Source organism: Macaca mulatta, chromosome 2 (assembly GCF_049350105.2).
Source record: "Macaca mulatta isolate MMU2019108-1 chromosome 2, T2T-MMU8v2.0, whole genome shotgun sequence".
Lineage (NCBI taxonomy): Eukaryota > Metazoa > Chordata > Mammalia > Primates > Cercopithecidae > Macaca > Macaca mulatta.
The window spans coordinates 141,814,368-141,835,795 of record NC_133407.1 but is presented as its reverse complement, the minus strand read 5'-3'; the positions used below and the strand labels follow the sequence as shown (position 1 = coordinate 141,835,795).

General features: G+C 42.9%; 1 protein-coding gene across 1 annotated transcript in view; it reads left to right on the top strand.

Annotated features, from left to right (window-relative positions):
* Window positions 1-13,712, top strand: part of IL5RA (interleukin 5 receptor subunit alpha) — a 44,497-nt gene extending 30,785 nt beyond the window's left edge. The window contains exons 11-13 of the mRNA XM_028844382.2: window positions 3,257-3,353; window positions 5,022-5,106; window positions 9,545-13,712. Of these exons, the coding sequence (XP_028700215.2) occupies window positions 3,257-3,353; window positions 5,022-5,106; window positions 9,545-9,631 (269 nt within the window). The 3' untranslated portion in view covers window positions 9,632-13,712. The remainder of the gene's footprint in view (window positions 1-3,256; window positions 3,354-5,021; window positions 5,107-9,544) is intronic.
* The last annotated feature ends 7,716 nt before the right edge of the window (window positions 13,713-21,428 follow it).

The window sequence follows — 21,428 nt, the reverse complement described above, 5'->3', positions numbered from 1 at the left end:
GTGCAGTGGCATGATCTCAGCTTACTGCAGCCTCCGCCTCCTAGGTTCAAGCGATCCTGCCTCAGCCTCCCTAGTAGCTGGTATGACAGCCAGGCGCCACCATACCTGGCTAATTTTAATATTTTCAGTAGAGACGGGCTTTCACCATGTTGGCCAGGCTGGTCTCGAACTCCTGACCTCAAGTGATCTGCCCGTTGGCCTCCCAAAGTGCTGGGATTACGCCAACACACCCGGCCCAAAAAGGCACTCCTTTTCTAAAACCAATTTTATTAAAGGTATGTATATATGAAGTGACAGTACCCTGTACTGAGTGAGTGGTGCTAGAAAAGGTGCTGGCTGGGGAAGGATCTGCAGGATTATATATTTCAACTGCCATGTTTTAAGATGAGGAAACCAAGGCCCAGAATGACCACCTCCACAGCAAGCTGAGACTAGAAGCCAGGTGTCCAGACTACGCAGGGATGAAAGCACTGGACAAAGCATGCCTGTCTGGCACTAATCACTGGGTACACAGTAATGACATGAGCCGAGGGAATGAGGAGAAGGGACAGGGCCTGTAAAGGATGGAAAGAGTCAAAGTGACTTCAAGGCTTCAGGTTTGGGGGCTTGGAAGGATTGAGACTGAAATGGGCAGCTACTGAGAGAAGGGGTTTTGATGTGAAGAAGAGCACACATTTGGTTTTGAATGTTATCAGCCTTGAGAAATATCCGAGCAGGTTTCACCTAAGGACAGGCTAAGATCTAGGCCTGGAGCTGAGTATCAGGCAGGACCAGGAATAAAAACCTAGGAAAAGATTTCCCAAAATTAAAAGATGAAGCGGTATAAACATACTTTTCAAAGTTCAAAGAATAGACCACAGTGGAAAATACCAAAGGGTCAAAGGATGAGTGGAGAGGGCAAGTCAAAATTAAAATGGGGAGAAGTGCCATCTAAGAAGAGGAAGATTGGGGCAATAAAGCTGAGGACTCAGTTTCAAGGTGGGCTCAACTATCCACAGTCTGAAATTCAGGAAGGAGGTCAGTAAAAATAAAGCTGGAAAAAGAAAACAAGCGTCTTTTGAATTAGACTAGGAGAAAGTCACCGTGATTAAAAAAGCAGTGTTAGAGATGGGAAATGAAGCAGCCCAAATCTTTTTTTTTTTTTTTTTTTTTTGAGACAGTCTCGCTTTTGTCACCCAGGCTGGCATGACAGGGTGCGATCTCAGCTCACCACAACCTCCATTTCCCAGGTTCAAGCGACTGTCCTACCTCAGTCTCCCAAGTAGCTGGGACTACAAGTACGAGCCAGCACGCCCTGCTAATTTTTGTATTTTTAGTAGAGACAGGGTTTTGCCATGTTGACCAGGCTGGTCTTGAACTCCTGACCTCAGGTGATCCGTCTGCCTCAGCTTCCCAAAGTGCTGGGATTACAAGCGTGAGCCACCGCACCTGGCCCTTATTCAATAATTTAGACTGGGAAATAAAGTAAGAACGTGTTTGATGACAGTGGAGATAGACGGCAGAGCAAGGTAATGGCTTATTCAAGATGAAGGACTCCATGAATATTTGAAAGCAGAACAGAAGAGATGAAGAAGGAGATTAAAACTTCCGGGAGGCAGAAGATAAAGCTTGGGTAAGGGTCCTCAGGAGGCAAAAAAGCAAAAGCAAGAGAACAAGGCAAGACTGGAATCACTAGGATTATATCCCAAGGCATCTCTCCTTCTTGTTACTTGAATGATTTGAGTTTTAAGTATTTTGGAGGTTTGGGAAGTCTTAGGCTATTAACAAGGACCTGAAAATTCCACTTCTGTATTTCTTGTTTTCTAGAGGAAGCAAATCATGGCAAACTGGGATGGTAACCTTTTCTCCTGGTGCAGTGTGCTTGAAACCTCACCACAGTATTTAGCACACTGGTCATTACATCATTGCTTGTGTTGCTTTTTGCTGAGTGTGATTCTTTCCTAATGGACTCTATGACGGGAGCACCCATATGTGATCTTTTGACCACTGAATCCCAGTAATTTGTACAGTTCCAAACATACAATAGGAGCCCAATAAATATTTGTTAAATGGATGAATAAAGGAATCAGTGAATGAGCAGCCTCTCCCACAGAAAGGAAACCCATATTCAGGGAGATGACGCAGGATTTACCTTATTCAATCAGGCAGGTTAGCAAACACATAACCTCTTTAAACACTGTTTGGTAAATGGCCTTGAGTTATTTTCTTCTTTTTTTTTTTTGCAGGGGAGCTGTTGCGGGACAGAGTCTCATTCTGTCCCCCAGACTGGAGTGCAGTGGTACAATCTCGGCTCACTGCAACCCCCCCTGCCTCTGTTCAAGCGATTTTGTGCCTCGGCCTCCCAAGTGGCTGGGATTACAGGTGCCTGTCACCACACCTGGTTAATTTCTGTATTTTTAGTAGAGATGGGATTTCACCATGTTGGCCAGGCTGGTCTCGAACTCCTGGCCTCAAATGATCCACCTGCCTTGTCCTCCCAAAGTGCTTGGATTTACAGGCATGAGCCACCCCACCTGGCTTGAGTTTGTCTTGGATGCCCTTCTAGTACTTAAAAGACAAATTACACACCCCAAAGCTATCATAGAAGTTCCTAGAAGAATCTGTCCCTTGAATGTAGATTCAAAGCAAATTTAAACAGAGAATAAGTGGCATACAAAATACTGACTTTCTGTACTGACTTAATGGCAGTTTGCTTCTTTTCCTATCTGTAAAATGGTAACGGGTGCCTTGAAGGTATTTAAGATTGAAAAGCACTTAGGGTCTAATACCTTTATTGTTCACTACAAGTATTATCTCATTCTTTACTTCCTCCAAAAGTTTAATTTCCAACTTCGTAAAATATTTTGATTGTGATGCAACTGGGTTACTCAGTAGGCTTATCTTTTTGTGGATTTTCTATCTAAAAACCTTACTACGTACCAAAAACAAATAAGCTTCAGGATTCAAGTGGCACAGTGCATGGAATGAACGCCATCAATATTTGCTGATTGATTGAATAAATCATTCTTTAAGAAAAAAAAGTGGCCTCACTGCCGCCATTTCATTTCACCCTATATCAACTTTGTGAGATGGCTATTACCCATCTTTAACAGACGAGAAATCTTAGGCTCAGGGAAATTAAGTTACTTGCCCAGCACCACCCAGCACCAGCAACTCAAACCTGAGCTGTCTGATGACCCAAGCCTCATCATTTCTTTTACCTGCTGCTTCTAACTTGGCCTTTAATCTTCTTTCTTTCTTTTTTGTTTTCCACCAGGAAAAGATGAACACAAGCCCTTGAGACAGTGGTTTCTCATTGTGCTTATGGCAACCATCTGCTTCATCTTGTTAATTCTCTTGCTCATCTGTAGAATGTAAGTATTTGGGTACCTGCAGTGGGGTCTGAGTACTGCATTTTTACAGGCTTACCATGCCTCCGGTAGGCAGAAGGTTCTTATTATCTGGTAAAATTATGGTATTTTTGTGCCTGGATGACCTGTCCAAGATGAGTGTACGTCAAATCAAAAGTGAAAACATCAGAGGTGATTTACAGAAGTTGGACAGAGCACAACGCAGCCCTCGGCTATCACTCACTCCTACTTGAAGTTGTCGACAGCTTTTAATATCTGTGAAGGTTTCTACTTGCAGGTTCTTTTGATTCCTTCTCAGTCTTCCACTCAGTCCTTGGCTGTCTTGGGTAAGCTGTCGGCATAGGCTTTTCACAGCTCAGGAAGGTTAAAATCACCAGAATGCCTGCACATCATCATCCTCAACTATCAGGTCACCAGGCCTATGAGTGGCTGATGGCTATTAGGTCAAACACAGATTCTAGAAATCGCATGTGGATCTGGTGTCCTATCCTAGAGCCTGCAAATAGCCCATAAGTACCCCTTACCCATTTTAGCATTCAGTAAGGCACAAGACCTTTTAGGAGACTTAAAAACATGTTTTGTCTTGGCCCTTTCATAATTTAGAAAATGAGTTTTATAAGGGCTGGGCACGGAGGCTCACACCTGTAATTCCAGCACTTTGGGAGGCCACGGCGGGCAGATCATGAGGTCAGGAGATCCAGACCATCCTGGCTAATGTGGTGAAACCCATCTCTACTAAAAATACAAAAAATTAGCTGGGCGTGGTGGTACACGCCTGTAGTCCCAGCTATGAACCTGGGAGGCGGAGGTTGTAGTGAGGCAAGATCGCACCACTGCACTCCAGCCTGGGCAACAGAGGGAGACTCCATCTCAAAAAAAAAAAAAAAAAAAAAAAAAAAAGGAAAGAAAAGAAAATGACTTTTCTATTAAACAGCTTTACTATATTATAAACGTTATGTTTAGATGGCATCTACAGGTTGGGGGAAGGCAGTACAAAGGAGATGAAAAGCAAATAAACTCGGCTGGGGATGGTGACTCACATCTGTAATCTCAGCACTTTGGGAGGCCGAGGTTGGAGGATCACTTGAGGTCAAGAGTTCGAGACCAGCCTGGGCAATGTGGTGAAACCCTGTCTCTTCAAAAAATACAAAAATTAGCTGAGCACAGTGGCATGTGCCTGTAGTCCCAGCTACTCAGGAGGCTGAGGCAGGAGAATTGCTTGAGCCCAAGAGACGGAGGTTGCAATGAGCTGTGATGGTGCCACTGCACTCCAGCCTGGGTGACAGAGCAAGACATTGTCTCAAAACAAAAAACAAAATTAAGTAAACCCTGTGAGTAAACACAGTTGAGGAAGGAATGCTTCAATCAGCATTGCAGGAAACGGCACAACATCACACACTTGAAAGTTCATTTTGAGAGATTAGGCCTCGTAACACCCACCGACACAAAGCAGTTTCCCATTTGGTCTTCCCTGGATGACTCAGAAGCCACAACAAAGCCTTGTGGTACCCACAAAGTCTTCACCTATAATTTTGGAAGTCTTGGTACATAAAGATTTTGAATTTACAAAACAGCAGGTTCTAGAATTAACCAGGTCAATTTTTAGAGTAGATATTTAGAGACAAAAGGTATACTCATGCTCACCTAATTCCTTCTTTACTCTGTTTTCAGATGTCATTTATGGATCAAGTTGTTTCCACCAATTCCAGCACCAAAAAGTAATATCAAAGATCTCTTTGTAACTGCTAACTATGAGGTAATATTGAAAGTTCTTATGATATGCCATATGTGTCCAGGATTGAGTCCCCTGGGATCTGTCATTGGGTTTAGTTTTCTATATTACAAGGCAGGGCTTTTACTCAGAAGGCCACGAGCATTTCTGTTGCTTCAGTCATTCTGTTCTTTGGCTGATTCAGTTGTTTGTATTTTTTAAGAGATGGGGTCTTGCTATGTTGCCCAGGCTGGTCTCAAACACCTGGGTCTAAGCGATCCTCCCACCTCAGCCTCCCAAGTAGCTGGAACTACAGAAGCATGCCACCATGCCTGCTTGCCTGATTGTTTTATTATGCATGTTCATTATTGACATATTGGAAAGGTACTGAGTTACAAGTGTTCTTTCCAGTTAGTCTTAAATTTTAATTTCATATCAGCCATCCCTTAACTGACGTTGGACAATCTCTTCAATCCTATGAGTTTTGAATTTCTTTCTGGTATAATACGGGACACAAATGAGATTGTACAATGTTCTGCTTAGCTCTAATGTTTTAAGACTCCATGTTTCCACGTGAGTAACTAAGTTAATAGAGAATTTTCAGAGGGAACTTTAGCTCTTTAGTATAAAAAAGACTATAGAAAAGGCAAATTATTTCACCCAATATGCATTTTCTTAGGTCTGTTCACCATTCAGAGCACTTAGGTTCAGCCCAGTGGTCACTTACTTATGTCTATTCAATTGTTCCAGCATCATTTGTCGAAGTAAATAATCCTTTCCCCATTGACTTGTCTTGGCATTTCTGCTGGAAATTAGTTGCTATATATAGTTGGGTCCATTTCTGGAGTATCTGTTCGGTTTTATTGATCTATTTGTCTGTCTTTATGCCAATACAATACTGTCTTGATTACTGTAGCTTTATTGTAAACCATGAGACCATTTGTGTAAGGCCCAAAATTTTTTAATAAGTTGTTTTGGCTATTCTAGGTCCTCTGCATTTTCATATACATCTTAGATTCAGCTGATAATTTTCTACAAAAATAGGTAGCTGGGATTTGGGGTGATATTGTGTTGAGTTATAAGTTAATTTGGGGAAAAGTGACATCTTAATAATATGAAGTCTTCTTATCTATAAACATAGCATATCACTCCGTTTATTTAGGCTTTCTTTAACTTCTCTCAGCAATGGTTTGTGATTCTTCAGTGTATAATTAATGCACTTTGTCAAATTTATCCTTAAAGTGAACAGTTATTTAGATCAGGGCTCAACACACTTTTTCTGTAAAGGGCCAGGTAGTAAATATTTGAGGGACAAATGGTTTCTGTTTCAACTCTTCAACTCTGCCATTGTAGTGTGAAAGTAGCCACAGAAAATGTGCTAATGAATGAGTGTGGCTGTGCTCCAGTAAAACTTCATTTACAAAAACAGGCAACAAGCCAGATTTGGCGCGCGGCAGTAGTTTGCCAATCCTTGATTTAGATCAAACAATTTTCTTAGTAAATTTAGGTTTCTCTCAAATGAAGTAACTCATGATTGGATGAACCACCTGGTGACTGGTTGTAGGGAAAATAAAGGGTTCATGGAAAAACTCATCAAAATGATTAATTTCAATAAGTGGTGAACATTCCTTAGCATTTGCAGTTTGGGTATTGGAAGGATTTATAGACAGTTACAGTTACTAGCTCACTGAAGTAGAGAGTGGAGGCTGGCAAAAGAATCATTCTGCCCATGGTTGGATCCTTGTGTTCTCCTTTATCAGGGGAATGGCCCATCTGCTCTTGTTCACTGAGTTCTTTGGGAAGAAGAGTGGACCCCAAGGTGGAGCTTTGGTGCCGGTTCTGGATGTGTGCTGCCAGTCCCTCCTTGCTCTAGCACACTCACTCCTGAGTAAACACATCTGGTTTTGTGTGTTTGTTTGAGATTGAGTCTCGCTTTGTCACCCAAGCTGGAGTACAGTGGAGCCATCTCGGCTCACTGCAACCTCCGCCTCCTGGGTTTAAGTGATTCTCCTGCCTCAGCCTCCCGAGTAACTGGGATTACAGGTACCCGACACCATGCCCAGCTAATTTTTGTAGTTTTAGTAGAGACAGGGTTACACCATGTTGGCCAGGCTGGTCTTGAACTCCTGACCTCAAGTGATCCAGCCTCCCAATGTGCTGGGATTACAGGTGTGAGCCACCGTTCCCAGCCCACATCTAGTTTAAGCAGCCAAGTGAAGTCATTTGTCCCAGCCTCTTAATGGAACATCTTAATGCTGGTATCTAATTTCCCTACAGAGCCCTGAAAGATTTCCTTTAATATTCCAAAGTTGGTGAAATAAACTGGTTTAAGAGCTTATTGTATAAGGTTGTGATTTGTTGTTAATTAAAATCAAGTCAAGTGTGTAAAATAACAACTTGGGGCAGACAAGCTGGTTTCAGAATAAGCAGAGGATGAATGGCAGCACTCAACAGCGCCTGGCTTCTCAGGACAACTTATTCTCTTCTCACATTGCAGAGTTTCACATAAAAACAAAGCAGTTAGAGACTGAGAGAAGAAAGCGCGCGTAGAATGGGGGAAATGAAGTACAGCCTGGTGCTGTGGGCCCTATGGCCTAAATTCTTCACCTGAGAGAGGATGAGAGCGAGTGCAGAGCTGCCTACAGCTGGGCCCCATGAGGCCGTGCACAGCCTCCACCTCCAAGGACAAAAGCCATTCTCAGAGGCTGTGCTACAAGGGTGACAAGAGGGCATGCTAGTGCTATGGGTGGCCGCTGGGAAATGTTTGGCTAGTGGGAAAGGAAACCCTCTGCTTTTCATGGTCATGTGCACCTCTGAGCTTGGGGTGGGTGCCCAAAGTCCCAGGACTTAGAGGAGCTCTGCCATCCTAGAAGCAAATTTTTGCTTGTTCAGACCTCAGTTAGAAACTTAGACCTCAGTTAGAAATTTAGACATCCGTGAAGGGCCGGGCTCAGTGGCTCATGCCTGTAATCCCAGCACTTTGAGAGGCCATGACGGGCAGATCACTTGAGCTCACAAGTTTGAAACCAGCCTGGCCAACATGGCAAAACCCCATCTCTACAAAAAATACAAAAATTACTCAGGCATGGTGGTGCACACCTGTAGTCCCAGCTACTCGGGAGGCTGAGGTGGGAAGATGGCTTGAGCCCAGGAGGCAGAGGTTTCAGTGAGCTGAGATTGTGCCACTGCACTGCAGCTTGGGTGATGGAGTCAGAACTTGTCATAAACAAACAAACAAACAAACAAACAAACAAACGTACTGTGAAGGAAGAAAGTTGGCCTTTAGCAGTAAAAAAGAAAGGCTTATTCTAAAAAATCAAATCCTGAGCTTTCTGATAATTTACTTATTTAGATATTTTTTGTAGAGACAAGGTCTCACCAGGCTGGTCTCCAACTCCTGGGCTCAAGCTATGTGCCTGCTTCAGCCTCCCAGTGTTGGGATTACAGGCATGAGCTGTGGCGCCCGACCTGAGCTTTTAATTTATGAGACTGGTTTCCAGGTGTTCCTTGTTTCTACAATGGCAACCAGAGAGGGTTCCTCCCCCAATTAGGTTGCCTGTAAACTATTAAAAGTAAAATGGATAAAAGCAGGAGCCATGCCTGCTGTGTCCATCAGTAAATTCCCAAGACACGGCACTGTAGCTAGTGTGGAGCAGGTAGTAAAAAATATGTTAGATGAGTAAATGAAGTAAAGGAATAGGATCTCTTACAGGCAATTTTATTTTTGTTACCAATTTTCCAATTATTATCAGCATTATTCATTATAGCCAAAATGGGTCAGAACTGTCCAAAGTTAGGGGGATACTATAGTAAATTATGGATGGAATTATGATGCAGCTATCAAAAGTGATGCCACCAAAGCACATTTAACAATGTAATTTATAATCAGTAATGTCAGAGAGAAAGAAATCAATTTTTAAAGATGTGTATCCAGTCGGGTGTGGTGGCTCATGCCTGTAATCCCAGCATTTTGGGAGGCTGAGGCGGGGGGATCACAAGATCAAAAGTTCAAGACCAGCCTGGCCAACATGGTGAAACCCCGTTTCTACTAAAAATACGAAAATTAGCTGGGCACGGTGGCGTGTGCTTGTAGTCCCAGCTACTTGGGAGGCTGGGGCAGGAGGATTGCTTGAACCTGGGAGGTGGAGGTTGCAGTGAGCTGAGATCATGCCACTGCACTCCAGCCAGGGTGACAGAGTGAGACTCCGGCTAAAAAGAAAAGATGTGTATCCATATGACTTCAAGTAAGTCTAAAGAAAACATTATGCCTAGAAAGAAAGGCTTACGAGAAGCAGTGGGCTGTGTTTGGGAGAAAGGTGTATGGCTAGGTATTTTCTTCTTTCCACTTTATTTTTCACATCTTCTTCAGTGAACATTTACTATTTTTATTTAAAAAATAATAGACTTAAAGCCAAGTGTAAAGATTTCAAAGAACCCAAAAGTTCTCTAAAAGACATCTAAGGAAAGATGATTTGTTTTGCAGAAAGCTGGTTCCGTTGAGACAGAAATTGAAGTCATCAGTTATATAGAGAAGCCTGGAGTTGAGACCCTGGAGGATTCTGTGTTTTGACTGCCACTGTGGCATCCTCTGATGAACTCACACACACATGCCTCAGTGAAAAGAAGAACAGGGATGCTGGTTCTTGGCTAAGAGGTGTTCAGAATTTATGGAATATTCAATTTAGCTGCGAAGCAATACACACAGACACATCAGTCTTATATCCCTTAAAAGTATGGATGCTTCATCAAAATCTCCTCGCCCACAGCAGGGAAGTTGATTCATCCCAGCATTTTGCCATGTTTTTTCTCACCACTCCGAACAGGGTAGCACCTCCTCACCTGCCGATCTTTGCAATTTGCTTGACTTACCTCAAACTTTTCTTGCACAAGAGACAGCTTTTAAGGCTAACGTTCAGCTATCTTTACTTCTGGCAGTGCCCGTTTGGTTGTTTAAGCTGCCAGTGGTAGCACTCAGCTACCATCTGAGGAAGAAAGCATTTTGCACCAGCTTGGAGTGAATCATGAACTTGGATTCAAGACTATCTTTTCTATAGCAAGTGAGAGCCACAAATTCCTCACCCCCCTACATTCTAGAATAATCATTTTATAGGTAGAGAGAGAGAAAGAGAGAGAGAGAGAGAGAGAGTGTGTGTGTGTGTGTGTGTGTGTGTGTGTGTGTGTGTGAGAGAGAGAGAGAGAGAGAGAGAGAGAGAAATTATCTCAAGCTCCAGAGGCCTGATCCAGGATACATCATTTGAAACCAACTAATTTAAAGGCATAATAGAGCTAAGATATCACCCCATATTAAAAGAGAGGACAGGATTTCGTTCAAATATACATTCTTGAAGGAAGACTTAATATTCTGGAAATATGCTGAGAAAGTCATTGAGCATAATTCAATCATGAAAGGGATCACTGAATCAAGAAGGAACTTTCTGAAGAGATGTTTGCTGCCAAAGGCTTCAGAGCAACTCAAGTAATGCCAGGTCAATCCTAGTCTCTCAAGTTTGGAAAGGTTTCTACAAGGCCATCCCATCAAATATCCCAATCTATACAGAAGTTCTTCTTCCTAACATCTTCACATATGAGTCTGCATCCAGATTGGAGGCCTTTGTGATGGGTGATGAACTACAGGTGGAACCAAGTACAGGTGTGTCCTGGGCAGAGATGGGCCAGAGGAAGGAACCCAAACAGTGTTGATTCTACATGGCCCTGGGTCAGGAAGCTGAAGGCTGAGAAAGGAGGTAACAGTGCCCAGAATTCCCACATGGCACACTCTTTAAATGCTTTCTGGAGTTGTTTTAGTCAGTCTTGATCCATCAGTGGGGACACATTGATCACCATATATTTCCAGGTTTGTTTTCTTAACTAACCTATAATTATCCACTATAACTAGCAGAGGGTTGAACCCTGGGTAATAACCTATAATTATCCACTCTAACTAGCAGAGGGGTGAACCCTGGGTAATAACCTATAATTATCCACTATAACTAGCAGAGGGTTGAACCCTGGGTAATAACCTATAATTATCCACTATAACTAGCAGAGGGTTGAACCCTGGGTAATAGGCACAGAGACAGCTTAAATCTTGACAAGCCTGAACTGTCTTATAGTGATCTGTATTACTGTTCCATTTTATAATTGCAGTTACTAAGGTTCGGAGAAGTTGATAGGAAATGGCATAGTGAGGAGTTGAATACCAGGCTCAGGGGAAAGTGACCCCAGAAATGTGGGGAGGAGTGTCAGGGAAAGCTGAGGCCTGCTTAGGGGTGTGGCTGAGAAGGCAAGGCCCATGGAGGTGGTGCAATAATTGGCAAAATGTTTAAAATGTTTGGTCACTCGAATGATTCAGAATCTCAGACCTGCTTTTGTTGTTGTTGTTGGGGGTGGGTGGAGACAATCTTGCTCTGTCACCCAGGCTAGAGTGTAGTGATGTGATCTGAGCTCACTGCAACCTCCCTCTCCTGGGCTCAAGCCATCCTCTTCCCTCAGCCTCCCAAGTAGCTGGGACTACAGGCGCATACCACCATGCCCAGCTAATTTTTGTATTTTTTTTTTGTAGAGATGGGGTTTTGCCATGCTGTCTAGGTTGGTCTCAAACTCCTGGGCTCAAGCAATACACCAGCCTCAGCCTTCCAAAGTATTTGGATTACAGGCATGAGCCACCATTCCTGGCCAGGAAACTGTATTTTTAATGAACACCTTAGGTCAGAATCAGAGGCACCTGGAGGGCTTATTAAGCCACAGAGGAGCAGGATCCATTCTGAGTCTCTAAGTGAATAGGTCTGGGTGGGGTCTGAAAATCTGCATTTCTAACAAGTTCTCAGGTGATGCCAATGCTGCTGGTCTCTAGAACACACTCGGAGAACTGCTGCTCCGGGAGACTCTTATGAATACCAAAGTTTGAAAATCAGTCGCTGAAGGAAGAAGTGACAGAAAAGGCCTGTCCCCAGAAAACTGTCCTTATGGGGAGGCTTGAAGCACCCTGTCTGATCTCTTTCAAACCAGAACCTAGACAGTCGGCATTGTGGACGCTGCCTCTGCTTAGGAGGCAGGAACAGAAGCAGGGAGCTCCCCCCCACAAAGGTGGCCGGCTCTTCAGTGCTTGGTGTGATGCTCGCTTCAGAGACTGCTCCCTCCAAATCAGCAGCCATAGATCACCTGCGCTCTGTGCAGCTCCTTGCCACACTTCCCTGAGCTGGTACCATTATCTGGCCCTTGGTATATGTGTTTCAGGAGCAACACGAAGTAGCCCATGTGGCCTCCTTGGTGGATTGGGAACTTCTTCCTCCCTTCTTGCCTTGTGGAACTCATAGTCATTCTTTGGGAACCCATAATCATCATCACTTCTTCCATGAAGCCTTCAAAAGCAGAGTTTGTTGATCCCACCTCTGGATTCTCATTCTGGGCCTCATCCAGAATGAGAACATCGCCATGTTGGAACTACTGCATTGCAGGATATACCATTAACAGCTGGGAGGCCTCCCCTCTAGACTGCGACTTCCAGGAGGATGGAGCTTGTGTAAAATACGTCTTTTTATCTGCGGTATCTAGGACACTATCTGACCTAAGAAAATATAAATGTTTCTTAAGCCCTCTGTCAGCCCTGATACGGCACCATGTATATAGGTTAGACTGAACAGTATTTGGCAGAGATCCTCAAGGCCTACAATAATAACATGGGGAGGAAGCTGGGTGTCTATCGACAATGTGGTTAGAAGCAACCAGGAGACACATGTGCCTAACCATTGAGCTACTGTGACCTGGATGTTTTTGCTGCCAAAGTGTCTAAATGGTTATGTACAAATTGCTGTGTAAGAGGCGTTTCAGAAGTGGCTCATTTTGAGTGGTCTATACTGTTCTCACTAGCCTTGTCATGGCAAGTCAAAGAGTTTGAAATTCACTTAACAGTAAACACCATCAGCGACAGGTTGATGTAAGGTAAAGTCATGATATCGGCTCCCATCTCTTGCCATCTCCCACTAGGACAGGGTAGAGAGTCACTTTTCCCCTAGAGCCTCCACGGCTACAGGATCAGAACAAACACGCTTTTCCAAGACATCCGTTCCAATAGGGATTTTAGCCCAATTTCTTTCCTTGGCATTTGGAATTCACTGCGTGCAGCATGGGGGAGTGCTGGAGAGACTGGAGGGTGAAGGTCATGTTTGCCAATAGCCAGACCACCTGAGCCTCATTGAAATGCCTCAGACCTCAAGCTATTCATGCAGGCTGGGGAAGAATCCATGTGGGCAAAGAACATCCTGATTAAAAATGCAAACGTTTTCATGGTGAGACTTATATGTGTCAGGACCATCTGCTGGTGGAATTAATAAGCCTTAGGTGCTAATTTGTTAAAGAAAAAGTAGATATCTGGAAGTGAGAACAGAGAACTGAAAACAATCTTTGATGGCACGAGTAAAGGTGAAAAACCTAATTAGAATAGGACTTGGTGCTAGCCTAAGGACTGTAGCTATTCCTGCTTCTACATACTTCAAATTGAGTACCAGGGTGCAAAGTTTTTGAAAACCATTTCTTTCTTTGGAATTTTGTATTGTACTAAAAGACAATTTTGTTTATTTCCTGTTTTGTAGGTAATAGATGTGAATATAAATATTTCAAAATGAGAACTATTAAACATAAATGACAGTGAATTGTCTAAGTCTGCAATTAAAGAGGAGTGGGTACATTTCTCATTTTTCCCCTATATTCCCCTTCTCGGTCCCCACTATTGTCTTCCTCCATCTCTCAGCTAGGACTATTACAGTAGCCTCTGAACTGAACTCATGGCCTCCAGTATTTCCTCCCTTTGAAGGATCAATGTAAAAGGCACATCTGCCTACATAACTCCCCATCATCTTCAAGTTAAAGCTAAAGTCCACTATGACTCAGCTCCTTACTAGCTCTCCAGCCACACACCCAAATACTCCTACCTCAGTTTTCACCAACGTGCTGATTATTTCCCTGTAGCTCCATGCTATTGCATCACTCCATGCCTCTGCCAAAACTTTCTCTGGTGGAAAAAGCCTTTTCAACCTCTTTTCGTTTTGTTGACACTTTGATTTATCTTCTAAGTCTCGACTCTTTGCCACGTGAAAGTCTTTGCTCACCTTCCAGTTTGAATTAAGTGTCCCTCTGTTTAATTCTATCAGTGATTGGACTCTTTTCTTTTTCTTTTTTTTTTTTTGAGATGGAGTCTGGCTCTGTCGCCCAGGCTGGAGTACAGCCGCACCATCTCGGTTCACTGCAAGCTCCTGCCTCAGCCTCCCATGTAGCTGGGACTACAGGCGCGTGCCACCACACCCGGCTAATTTTTATATTTTTAGTAGAGACGGGTTTTCACCATGCTGGCCAGGATGGTCTCGATTTATTGACCTCGTCATCCACCCGCCTCGGCCTCCCAAAGTGCTGGGATTACAGGCGTGAGCCACTGCACCTGGCTTGGACTCTTTAACAATCCTCTGTCTCATTTCCAGTGTAAACACTCTGAGGTCAAGAGCAGTGTCTGCTTTATCTTTGTCTCCATAAGTCCCAAGTAGGAACCCACTGCTGGTTGAGTCTAACCAGACCAAGGAAAAGGAAGTGAGCTTATTAAATGTTTACCAGAATAGAAAACAATATAGATTCTAAATAAGTAAGTTCTAATGGTAGGTTCATTTATTAATGTGTGGTTATAGCAGAAGTTAAATCGTCACTGGAGCTTAAATTAATGAAGTAATAAAAACTCACAGTTTGTGTGATGCTCGTCTCAGAAACGCCGCCCTCCGTCCACCTCAGCTGCTACCAAACACCTGGACTCCTCCGCGCTCCCTGCGCACCTCCCAGCCGGCACCACCCACCATTTGGCTCTCAGTAGACATCTGCGTTGGTTGTCAGGAGCAACACAAAGCCGCCCATATGGCCCATGTGCGTGATTTTAAAGTTCTAGCGGACTCTTTTCAACGTGAAGGTGTCTTATTAGGTTTGTTTCATTTATTAAAATTAAAAGCAAAGATTTGTCCCTGCCAAGTAATAAATTGAAAGAACACATAAACCCGAAAGGAAAATTGCAAGAACGAAATCAACAATAAAGTACTGCTGTCGTAGTTTAAAGGTCGGCAAGCTGCTGCTGCCCTTTTTTTTTTTTTTTTTTTTTAAGGCGGGGTCTCCTGTCTCACCCAGGCTGGAAAGGCCGGAGTGCAGTGCCGTGATCACGGTTCACTCCAGCCTCGACCTCCTGGGCTCAAGTGATCCTCCCACGTCAGCCTCTCGAGTAGCTGGTACCACATGGGTGTGCCACCATGCCCAGCTAATTTATAAAATTTTTTTGTAGACACAGGGTCTCCCATGTTGCTCAGGCTGGTCTTGAACTACTGGGCTAAATCGATCATCCAGCCTTGGCCTCCCAAAATGTTGGGATTACAGGCATGAGCCACTCTCCTTGGTCAGCAAACATCTTCTTAAAGGACTAGATAGTAAATATTTTCAGCTTTGAAGACCATATGGTCTTTGAGGCAGATACTCAGTTCTGCCATGATAGCACAGAAGTGGCCATCAGCAGTATATCAATCAGTGTGGCTATGTTGCAATAAATCTTTATTTACAAAAAAAGCAAGCAATAAGCTAGATTTTCCCAGAAGGCCAATATTTACACATGGCTTCATGTATTCAAAATATGTGTAAATGTGTTTTCATTTTTTTTTTTTTTAAGAAAAGCAACCAATTTGAGAAAATAACAATCACGTTTGATCAAATAAAAATCATCACGGGGGATCAATGGTAAAAAAAAAATGTGTTTGACTGAACTTAACCTCATTATAAGTAGGTTTTGCAAGAAACACCGGTCCAGCATTCTGTTCATACTTTTATCTGTCACACTATTCACAACATCCTTTAATAAGTGTATTTCTGTCTCCTTCAGTGAACCAGGAGGGAAGCCTTAACCCTATTTATCTCAGTTTCTCCAGTGCCCAGCAAGTGCTTGACACACAGTACGCACTCAATATCTTATTTGTTAACCACTAAATTCAAGAGGAACAACCGGGCCAATTCTAACCGCCAGTTATTTGGTCTTGGATATTTGGTCCTAACATTGTAGTTGATAACTGATGCATCCACTACATAGTTTTCCTACTAGCTGTGCTGTGGCTTATGTTCTTGGCAACAGGCCCATTTTTTTTAACCCTTCAGAATATTTCTGGAATCCCTTCCACCTGCTTTAACACCTTCTTGCCACGTAACGTGGGCCTTTGCTGGGGAAAGATTCCCTTGTCTTAAAACTCTTTTCTGGGCTGGGTGCGGTGCCTCACGCCTGTAATCCCAGCACTTTGGGAGGCTGAGGCGGGTGGATCACCTGAAAGCAGGAGTTCGAGATCAGTCTGACCAACATGGAGAAACCCGTCTCTATTAAAAATACAAAATTAGCCAGGCATGGCAGCACATGCTTGTAATGCCAGCTACTCAGGACGCTGAGGCAGGAGAATCACTTGAACCCAGGAGGCGGAAGTTGCAGTGAGCCGAGATCGCGCCATTGCACTCCAGCCTGCGCAACAAGAGCAAAACTCTGTCTTTTTAAAAAAACAAAAACAAAAACAAAAACAAAAAAACCTCTTTTCTGCCAGCTCTAACAGGAACTTTACCCACCAGCCCTATCTCTCTGGACACATACACATCCCATCCTCACACCATCCAAGGAAAAGTGGGAAGGAGAGTTCAGCAAACGAAACAGAACTCAAAACAACAAACTTCAGGTCTCGTCCTCAGAGCCACTGACCTTCAGAGATCTGACAACACATCAGCAAGACCCTGAAATTTTGAATTACAAATTAATTACCTCAATGAGGGTAATGAAGACCTCCTGGTGTAAGGTTGCTAGATTTAGCAAATAAAAATAAGAGGCTCAGTTAAATTTGAATTTCAAATAAATACCACATGGGATGGGACATACTTATATAGAGAAGCATAACTTTTTTTTTGAATCTGAAATCCAAGTTTAATGGGTGCTCTCCTATTTTATTGGGTAATCCTGATCTTGCAGGGTAGCCGGAGTTTAAAGAAACAGCTCTAAGACACCTGAAGTCAAGGACAACGAACATGTAAAAAACAATATTTGCAGTCAAGGAAAGAGAAGCAGAGAAATCATCCCACTTGAGCCTGAAGCTCATGACTGCCTTTCCTTCTTGTTGCTTATGGGAACTGGTATCTATCTGTCTATTTATCTACCAATCTACCTTATTGTTTATATGTCATCTATTTACAGATAGAGACATCTAATGTTTTGGAGTAGGCCCTAAACCCAAGCCACCAGCATTCCAATTCCTGGCCTCTCTGATCAACTGTGTGATCAGGGACAATATGAACCTCTCAACCTCAATTCTCTGTGTATAAAATAGGAATAATAAATGGTAACTAAATCAGTAGGTTGATTTGCACTGAGACTGGCACATATTATAAGCATAATCACTGTTTACTATTATTATTATCATTGCATTTCTCTGTATTGTGACAAAATACTGTTACTGATGCCTTGGCTACCTCACACACATCTGAATGCCACATCATTCTTCTGTGCCCAGAATAGTGCCTGGTACAGAGAGGGCTGCCAATAGTCCCTTGCTGAATAACTAAAACCCTCTCAGGGACCTATCCTATCCCATTCCTCCAGATGGCTGTGCCCTGGGCCTGGCCAGCACTCAGAACTTCTCCACCTCCAGCATCTGAACCTCAGACATCTCACCCTTCTACCTCACTATTTCCTCTGGCCTATTTGTCCTATAACGTTCTCTAGTTGAACTTCAAAGTCTAGTTCCTTACCCCACCCTGTCCTTTCTCTAAGTACTTATTTCTAGGTGTATGAAATGCATTAACTTACAAGTTCTAAATTCTAGTCTTTTTTTTTTTTTTGAGACAGAGTCTTGCTCTGTTGCCTAGGCTAGAGTGCAGTGGGGCAATCTCGGCTCACTACAACCTCTACCTCCTGAGTTCAAGTAATCTTCCTTCCTCAGCCTCCCGAGTAACTGGGGCTATAAGCATGCACCACCATACCCCGCTAATTTTTGTATTTTTAGTAGAAACTGGGTTTCACCATGTTGGCCAGGCTGGTCTTGAACTCTTGACCTTGTGATCCCCCCACCTCAGCCTCCCAAAGTGCTGGGATTATAGGTGTGAGCCACCATGCCCAGCTCTGACTTTCTAATTGTCTATGTTACTTTGGGCTTCTATAAAACCTCTTTGCTCCCATTTTGTAAATAAAAAAGGAATAAAAACCTGTGTCTTCCTCCTTATTAGTGTGAAAAGCCCTTTGAAAACTAAAAAAACAAATTAAAGATATGACTATTTGTTAAAGTCCTATGACATATATATTTCCTGATATAGTCTGTGTTATTCATAACAATAAATAAGGATATGTGGCAAAAATCCAGTTTACAGAGAATGGCGATATCACATGTAATTGCATCTATATTTAAGTAGCTCAGCCTTCCAATTTCGAGACTTTCAGATCGATCATATGGTTGACCTTTTTTAAAAAAAGCTTTCTCTCTATGTGATCTATATCATTAGAGCTCTGCTAATCTACCACAGTCCATAACTGCTGGTGATAAAGGATAGAGGCCAATTTCATTTAAACTGCGATCTCTGTTGAGTATTGTAGTTTACAGTTGAGTTGCAGAGCTGGAACATTTAATCTGCATGGCCCATTTAGCACAAGGGGAAAAGGGGCCTCTGTAGAATGGGCAGCCTGATTTGCATTTAGTAATCACACTCTGGCAGGGGGCCTGAGGAAGTCACAGGAAATGGGGCCAGATATTCTTCTCCCTCTAGGTCTGAGATGGGGGCAACACAGGCCTGGTGCCCGGGAGCACAATGGGGAATCATACCAGATGCCAACGCTGAGGTGCTCCGTGTCTACTATAAGCGGGAAGACACCAACAAAAATGATTTAAATACAAGGTTCAAAGGGATGACTGACATGAATGGGTACTGACCCCATCCCCTGGAGGTCGGAGAAATGCGAGGTCAGTTCCAGATGGGGAAGCTGAGGGAAGCTTTATGCAAAACCTGGCATCTGAATGGGAACCCTACTGCCTAAGTTTGAATTAGTTGATTGTATGATTAAAATTATCGAATATTAAAATTTATATTAAGAAATGATCATGTTTAAATAAAAGGTGATAATGAATATGCCAGCTGAGTTCTACTCATTTTGGTGACGAGAAGCATCCACATCCTACATCTGGGGTTCTGGTAAAGTCCCTTGAGAAGAGGAACAATAACGGATGATAAAATCATCACTGTTTGGAGAGCCAGGCATTTAGAGTTTTACAAACTTTATCCTCCCTAATAAGTAGCAAATCGTTACAATGCAGCCCAGGCAGTCAAAATCCAGGATCCACATTCTTAAGTCTCTGTATTAGGTTGCCTTTGTAAGGCCTCAGCGTCTGGCATTTTGTAATGGAAAAATCTGGGGTATGTCCACAGATTGATAATAAGTCCTTGATTTTAAAGGCTTGCCTTTCAAATCACTATGGTTGGCCACATAACGTTTTTAGCCAGAACATTTTGCTAATTATAACAACAGGAAAATAACAGTCACTTCTTGATTATAAGTGTTAATGGAGGAGAACAGTAGCATCGATAATCCAATGTAGTGAACAAAAATCACCTGTTGGTTGATTACATTAGATTACTTTAAAAACTGCATGACATTTTTGTTGCTAATTATGTGCTATTTGTATACTTTTTATAACAACATTCTTTGGCATATTCGTAGTGAGGCAAGGTGGTGGAAGAGACTGGGAAAAGGTTAATCAGGATTTAACATTGCCTCTTGGATATAAACAACCACAATCTTGATGTTGGGAATAACACAATCATTTTGTCTTAATATCAAAGCCTATGTACCTCCCACCTCACAGGCTGGAAGAATTAAGAGTTTACCTGAGAAATGAAGCTTATCATCCATGTCTTCTGTGCCCATGGAAAGGTGCTGCTTTGTATGTAGCATGTGTGGGCTCCACAGAAAGTAGGTACACTGAGAGAATCCAAATATCTGGCAGAATAGAATTTCTTTTCATACAGTTAAATCACAAGTGGATTCCACACACAAAAAAGAGGGTAAGAGTAGGCACTTGGAAAGGTTAAACAAGCAAAGCAAATTTTCCTAGTGCTCCTCCTTCAGAAAAAAATCTCAAGCAGTAATATATTCATTCCACTCGAGTGTATTACTCGGGCTAAGGGCCAAAGAAAGTCCCCTTGGCTGGCTAAGCATGGAAAATCTGTTACTTATACCAACCCAGCATTTCTTCTGTTACCTTTGGAAAACAGCAACTTAATTTTCCTTTAACTATCCCTCCCCTATGAGTACAGGCTTAGTCTGATCAAGGTACTCTGGCTGTGCAACTCAAATGGAACTGATCACTTTCCCAGGAATCTGAATATTTAGCATAATGGCATCAAAATTGGAAACAAAGCTGATTCATCCCCACAATAGCACCCCAAAAAGACTTTCCAAAGTCCCCACTGTCTGCACCTGCAGAGTGGCCTGGTTCTTATTCTCCTCAAGACTTGGTCCTTCAGTGTTTCCTTGACTCATGTGATCTAACCTGTGTCATTCTAATTCCTTACTTTTTGTTTGCTCAAGTTACCCAGAGTTGTTTCTTTGCTTACAACCAGTGGACCCTACCTGAGGCAACCATGAAAGCCAAAAAATGAGACAAGCTTGGATGGAGGTGCTTATGGGGCACTTTCTAAAACATCTCCAGCTCAGTTAGATTCAACTAATCCAGGACCTCATTTACCCGATGATGAAGCCGATTGGTCAAATACTTCTTCCAGGCACAATGTTAGAAGCCAGGCCTTTTAACGCTTTTCAGCGTATCATGAAAGTAATGACACAGTCTTCCCTGGTTGGTTTGCTATGGCACACAGGCAGGCAACTGATGCAAAATGCTACTTCAAAGACCCCTTCATTCAATTAATCAGTGAGTATTTATTGCAAGGCACTGTGCTAGGCACTATGGAGAGTACATGGAAGATAAGACCAAAGTCCCTGCCCTCAAGGAGCTTACAATCTAGTTGGGAAGACAAGGCATACATACAAGAAAAGTAAGTAACAATACAGGAGTTAAATTAAAATGCAAGATAACAGTACAAGAGATTTCCAAAAGTAGTATCTGATTAATTACTAAATGAGCGGCATTGATAGGGGTTGCAGCTAATTCCGAGGAAGAATGTCATAAAGGACTGAAACATGGGAAGGCTTTGCAGACAAACTGGGGCTGGAGCTACTGTAGGACAGCTGGGACGTGGATGGGAGAGAAGGGTGGAGAGGGAATTTCAGGAAGGGGCAGCCATAAGACCAAAGGCACAGAGGTGAGACCAAAAGCAAGCAG